At 42.0% G+C, this 6370-nt stretch overlaps 1 protein-coding gene and 1 pseudogene across 5 annotated transcripts in view; both read right to left on the bottom strand.

Moving 5' to 3' along the window:
- The window catches only part of LOC109384355 (mitochondrial intermembrane space import and assembly protein 40-like), a 10830-nt pseudogene extending 10542 nt beyond the window's left edge, over positions 1–288 (bottom strand).
- The window catches only part of LOC109384417 (signal-regulatory protein beta-1-like), a 160962-nt gene that overhangs the window by 35526 nt on the left and 119066 nt on the right, over positions 1–6370 (bottom strand). For 4 of the 5 annotated variants that reach the window (XM_019645737.1, XM_019645736.1, XM_019645738.1 and 1 more), the window contains exon 1: positions 2107–2215. The exons of the other annotated variant lie outside the window; for it this stretch is intronic. In XM_019645737.1, coding sequence (XP_019501282.1) covers positions 2107–2209 — 103 coding nt within the window. In that variant the 5' untranslated portion in view covers positions 2210–2215. Of the gene's footprint in view, positions 1–2106; positions 2216–6370 lie in introns of those variants that run through there. 5 annotated transcript variants of the gene reach the window in all.

The following is a 6370-nucleotide window of genomic DNA, read 5'->3' as shown; positions in this document are numbered from 1 at the left end:
CGACTCACGGCAGCCCAGCTCCAGGTTGAGCTGTTGTTCAGCATCTTAGCTGTAGAGGGAAGTGTCACTGGCCCTCATATGTGGGATCTGAACCGGGACCCTCTGGCGTCCCAAGCCAGTTCTTAACCAATGCGCCACTCAGCCGGTCCCTAACCTTCTTTTAATCTTGGCTCAAACTTCCCCTTCAAAGTGATGCTCACTCAACTACTCTGTTCAAAATACATCCCACCTTACAGATTCCCCAATTTTCTTATCCAGTGATACCTTAACATTCTTATTAACACGCATTACTTTCCAATATACTACAATATATTATATACTTATTTATTATGTCTCTTGTTTCCTCTGACTTTCCCTGTGGGACATGGGCTCCATTCGGGCAGCTACTTTGTCTCTTTTATTCACCAACACACCCCAAGTTCCTATGATAGTTACTGGCACATAGTAGGTATCCAATAAGTATTTGTATCATGTGTGAATTGCCCAGTGCAACACCTCCCTGAGACCCCAAAGACAATTTTAAATGGGTAAATCTGTGGAAATTTTGTGAGAAACTGAGTTTCCCAACTAAATGACTTTGTGAAAAACAAGCATCTTGTGTAGATGCAGGAAGCAGAAGAGCCCAGGAGCAGAAAACCACAAACACTCTCCCCACACCCACCTTCCTCACATCCATTTGCAGAAGCAGCAGAAATCACATGGGATGGAAATGGGGTAATTGTTCAACCCCTGAGCTGTAGGATCAGAGTCCATGAGTTCAAATCCTACCTGTACCATTTACCATTGGGTGAGCTTGAACCTCTCTGTGCTTCTGTGTTCTTTCCTGTAAGTGGGAGTGACAAGAGGATCTACCTTGGATACAATGGTCAAATGAGATAACAGCCCTGAGCATTTCCAATCATGTCTGCACAAGGTGAGTTTCAAGAAATTGAAAAGATATTACTCATTATACTTTTGGAGCCTTGAGGTTTTAACTGACATTAGATGATACAGATATGGATATAGATATGAACATGAATATTGATGTAACTACAGATATAGCTCATACATGCAGCAGTCCCTGTATCTTTTATCTCCTTCTTTCCTCCTCATCTCTATCCTCCATGAAAGAGGGGTTCCAAGATAGTAATGCACAGAATTCAGCTCATTTTACCAAGAGCGAAGCTTGCTTGTCTTGAGTCTGAGGGAGGGTAGGGGTAAAATTACACAAGTAAGAGGAGGGAGGGTGGCTGAGAAACAGGGGAACTAAACATACGTCCTGGTGCGTTTCATGTAGACTGAAAAATGATTTGAAGAGAACAATTGGAATGCCTTTTCAAATATCCCGTGTGTGTGTGTGTGTGTGTGTGTGTGTGTGCATTTCCTCACACTCACTACACTCATACATACACACGTATAAATACATGCATTGAAAATATCTATAAAACTGTATTGTAGCATGCTAGCATGCAGGTTGTTTTAAGGATTAAGTGAAATTATAATACATATTAAATGCTCAGCAAAAACAATGATACATAGGAATTATCCAACACATCATTAATAAAGGTTCACGAGTACACACAGCACCATTTGAACTCTGGTGTCTGTGAGTGATCTGATGGGTGGTGACAATTCTTTTATTTTCTTATTTGTGTTTTTTGATTTTTCTACACTCACTCTCCACCGAGAACCCGAGTGGTATAACATAGCTAAAAAATGACCTGTGGAGCTGGTCAGCCTGGGCTTGAATCCTGGCTAACCCACTGCCTTACATAGGTGACATTGGAAAGTTACTCTCTCTGTCTCAGTTTCCTCATCTGTATACTGGGGATAAGAGACATAAGTATCACACAGGGATGTTGTGGGGATTAGATGAGTCAGTCCACACAACGTTGTTGCTGTTGTGGTTTGAAGCATCATCTGTTTTGATGTGTCTGGTAATCAGTGCAGTTCATGGAGACAATGCTCACATCCCCGATTTCAGGCTCTCAAATAATGCATAGTTGTTGGCCTTCTGTGGCAGCCCTGAATGACACACCCCTGTTTTCCTGGAGGCTCTAAAATTCCAGGGGGAGAGGAGGTGATTCAGGGGCAGGGGGAGGGAATTGTAACCCAAGGAGTGCTCACCTGTGAGTCCCAGCAGTAGAGTCAGCAGCAGGCAAGGAGGAGGGTGTGGCCAGGAGGCAGGGGTGGTCATCCTGGTGGCCTGAGCAGGCAGTTCTGTCCACATGTGTCGGGGAGAACCCCGACTCTCTGCTCTGTGAGAGGAGTGAAACCCCGCCTCCTGTGATGTAAGAGGAAGTGTCTAGGATGGGCTGAAATGGCTGTGAGACAGTTGCCTGATTCTAGATTTGGACAGTTCCTGCTTCTAGATTGTGAAATAGAACCAAGCAGTGAAGGCAGCTATGCTGTGACGTGTTACTCATCTTAATGGTTTCAGAGAGACTTGGACAGGCTCACAGGAAATAGTACTTCCTCCCTGCCTGGGGCCTCAGTTCTCTACTGAGCCCCTCACCCCATCTGAGGTCTTCACAGGGACCCCGATTTGGGACCCTAGGCCAGGAAGGGTCTGTGGTCTCTGGCTGTGTCCCCAACTCTCAAGCCCAGGACCCTTGGATGTGGTCGGCTTATGGCCTCATCTACACCAGTGTCACCAAGAACTACTCAGATGGAGGAAGAAAGAAAAACCTGGGCTCAGCGTTGGAGGGAACCAAGTCTGTCCCTGAAATGACTCCTTATTCTAACCCCTTATTGATGAATCTCATAAAACTTAGCCCAAATGCAAGTGTAGTGAATCAGAATTTTAAGTGCCTGCATCCAACAAAAGGAATCATATCCTGGTTTCTTTCAGAAGAGGAAGTGAGTTATATGATCCAGCAATTACACTCACAGGCGTTTATCTCAGAGAAATAAAATTTATGTCCACACAAGAACCTGTGCATGAATGTTTATAGCTGTTCTCTTTGTAATAGCAGAAACCAGGCACAACCTTAATATCCAATTAGTGAATCGTTAAACAAACTGTGATGCATCTGTATAAGAAAATACTCAACAACAAAAAGGAATGAATTATTTACATGTGCAACAACTTGTAGTTTTCTCAAAGGCATTATGTCAAGTGAAAAAAACAATCTAAACATGTCCCATACTGTATTATTCCTCATATATTACATTGTCAAAATTATGTAAAAGAGCAGATTGACTTTTGCAAAGGGTTCAGTATGGTGGAGATGGGGTCACTGTAAAGGGAGAGCACAGGTTATGGAAATGTTCAGCATCCTGGTCATGGTGCTGGTGACACAGATATGCACGTGAGACATCACCATGAGAAATCTCGGAATGCTACAAGATTCAGCTTTAAATACCAATCTCGTAGTCATTATAATGTAGACACTGACTATTCAGTTATCCAAAATCATAATTTAATAATATCAGGGATGAGGAATAGAAAGCAGGCATGTGTGGCATGAGGTCAGGAGCAGCAGAACATTATATCTCCATCTTCTGTTGTAATACTTAAGCGTGAGAAATCAAGAATGCAATACAAGAGATGTGGCAGTAAAATTCAAAAAATCAGATAAAAGAGCTGAAAATGGTTGTCTCTAGGAAGGGGAAAATGGTGGGAGGTTAGAAAGACTCCAGTTTTCATATGTAGAACTATTTGACTATTTAGCTGTGTGGTTATGTTACGCTGATAAAGGCAGAAACCAATTGTAGATAATTAACATTATACCTGTTGCAAATAAAAAGTGTCCATACTATTAGCATTAGTAAGAGTTTTATAAAGTTGTTGGTAATAAGACTGATGATCACAATTCAATTAGAAACCTAAATTGTTGTTAAAATCCACTGATAACAGTAAAAATAATGTTTTAAATTCCATAAACTAAAAAGTGTTAAAGATAGCTCCATTGGAGGTGCTAAAGACCATCATAAGTTGAATGAACCCTGTGAAATTGTTAATTGAAAATCATATAACTGAAATAAAGTTCTATCATGTACATGAGGGAGAAAACTAAATATGGAAAGATATTGGTTAGCCCAAAATAATATATAAGTTCAATGCAATCAAATAATAATTACAAAAGAGATTTTTATAGAACTTGACAAAGTAATTCTAAAATGCACTTGGGTCAAAAATAGCACACAATTTTGTATAACAAAAAAAGGTGAGAATATTCGCCCAAAAGAGCTATGTAAACTTATTATAGAGCTACCTAAGACAGGGTAGCTCTGACAGAGAGCCAGACAAGTAGCTCAATGGAACAGAAAACTTATAAAAAGAACCACGTATTTATGGAAACTTGATATATGACAAAGGTGGCAGTGTGGATCTTTGAGGGCTGGATAATTTATCCTTGTGGAAGAAGAAAAATGATCTTTACCTCCTAAACCACACACACACACACACACACACACACACACACACACACACACACACACACACACACAATATAGCTAGATCAAAGGCATAAATGGAAAAAGCAAAACTTAATAAAAAATTGAAAACAGTTTTTATATAACAGAAGATCCCAAATGATACCAACACTGCTGCTTTNCCCCAATTCCCCAGCACTGTTCCCACCCCCCCAATTTCCCAATAAAAATCTTAAAAAAAAAAAGTTACTACAAAGCTATTGCAATCAAAGTAGTGTGTTGTCGTGTGTGTGTGTGTGTGTGTGTGTGTGTGTGTGTGTGTATGGAATAGAATAGAAAACCTAGAAATAAGGCTTCACATATATATGGTCAAATGATTTTCAACAAAGATGCCAAGGCCATTCAATGGGGAAAGGACAGTGTTTCAACACACGATGCTGGAATAGCCACATGCAAAAGAATGAAGTTGAACCCTTATCTTCCATCTCATAAAAAATCAACACTACATGAATCAAAGACCTAAATATAAGAGCTGAAATTATAAAATTCTTTTAAAAAGTCCACAAATGAAGCTCTTTATGAGTTTATATTTGCCTGTGACACCAAAAGCACAGGGAAAAAAACAACAAAATGTGTAAATCAGAGGAGGAGACAGCTGTGGCACCACACATAAATCCTGTGTTCTTTTCTATTTCTTAGTTTCTCCTGAGAAAGAAAATGTGTGGCTCGTCTTTGCAGAGTGTGAGCTGGTGAAACCCACCACTTAACACTGTTTGTAACTACAGGTGCCTCTCAGGAGGCCACATGCTGTCACAGGGCAGGTCCTTTAGTGACAAGAACATCAAGTGGTTTGGGTTTTAAGTCTGGAGAAGAAGATTAAGGGTAGGAAGCTGAACTGCTGACACAAAAAGAGGGAAAATATGAATGAATCTTGGAGGAAGGAGTGGAGGACACAGAGAAGGAAGAGAGAAGAGGCATCAGAGTGTTGAGATGAGCAGGGAATTGCAAACACTCTGCCATCTGTGCATCTACAATTCTCATATTTACATCTGGGGCCCAGTGCTTTCCCCTGAATTCTGAATTTGCATGGTCAACTGTCCACACACATTTTTCTTTGGATGGAAATCAGTATCTCACAGTTAACATGTACATAGTAAACACATAGTTAACACATCCTGAATTGCCCCTCAGCCCTCTATATCTCAGCTGAGCCACCTTTATTCCTCCAGGTGCTCAGGTCCCAAACACCTGGAGTCTTGTTTTCCCACCCAAATCCTATGCATCTGGAAATCCTGTTGCCACCCCTTCAGCCTGCATGCAAAATCTATGTCCTTCCCCTGTCTCTCTTACTGTCCAGGTGCAGGGCACTTTTCATCCTTTGTAGGAATGCAATGGCCTCTTAATGCAGCGGTAGCTTCTCTCTGTGTCCTGTGGTGGTCTGTTCTCAACTGAATGCAGGAATAATTTAAAACTCATGTAAACTCATGTCATGTCTTTCTTCAAAACCTTGCAATGGCAACCTTTTAACTCAGAGCAAAAGCTTCAATCCATGAACACAGCAGGAATATTCAAGTCTTAGGAGCTTTGTACATGCTGCTCACAGTCAGGAAGGCTCTTCTGCCAGGAAACCACATGGCTCACTCCCAACCTTCTTTTAAGATTTTTATTTTTTTAATTGGGGAATTAGGGGATGGGAGCAGCACTGGGGAATTGAGGGAAGGGGAACAGACAAGTTGCTGTCCTTTTGTTCTTCAGTCTAGTTGTGGAGGGCGTTGCTTCACTGGCCCAAGTTGGCACCATCATTGCGCTCTTCCTGGGTGAGGCAGATCAGTTGCTGGCTTCTGGACGGCGGCTGCTGGCTGCTCACGCTGGCTGCTGGCCACACACGGCAGCCCATGGCAACCCACTGCAGCAGGGGCTGAAGCCTACGCCGTTGCCGGCGACTCACGGCAGCCCAGCTCCAGGTTGAGCTGTTGTTCAGCATCTTAGCTGTAGAGGGAAGTGTCACTGGCCC

Source organism: Hipposideros armiger, unplaced genomic scaffold, assembly GCF_001890085.2.
Source record: "Hipposideros armiger isolate ML-2016 unplaced genomic scaffold, ASM189008v1 scaffold_94, whole genome shotgun sequence".
NCBI lineage: Eukaryota > Metazoa > Chordata > Mammalia > Chiroptera > Hipposideridae > Hipposideros > Hipposideros armiger.
Note: the sequence above shows the minus strand (reverse complement) of the source record. Positions and strands in the feature narration are given on the sequence as shown.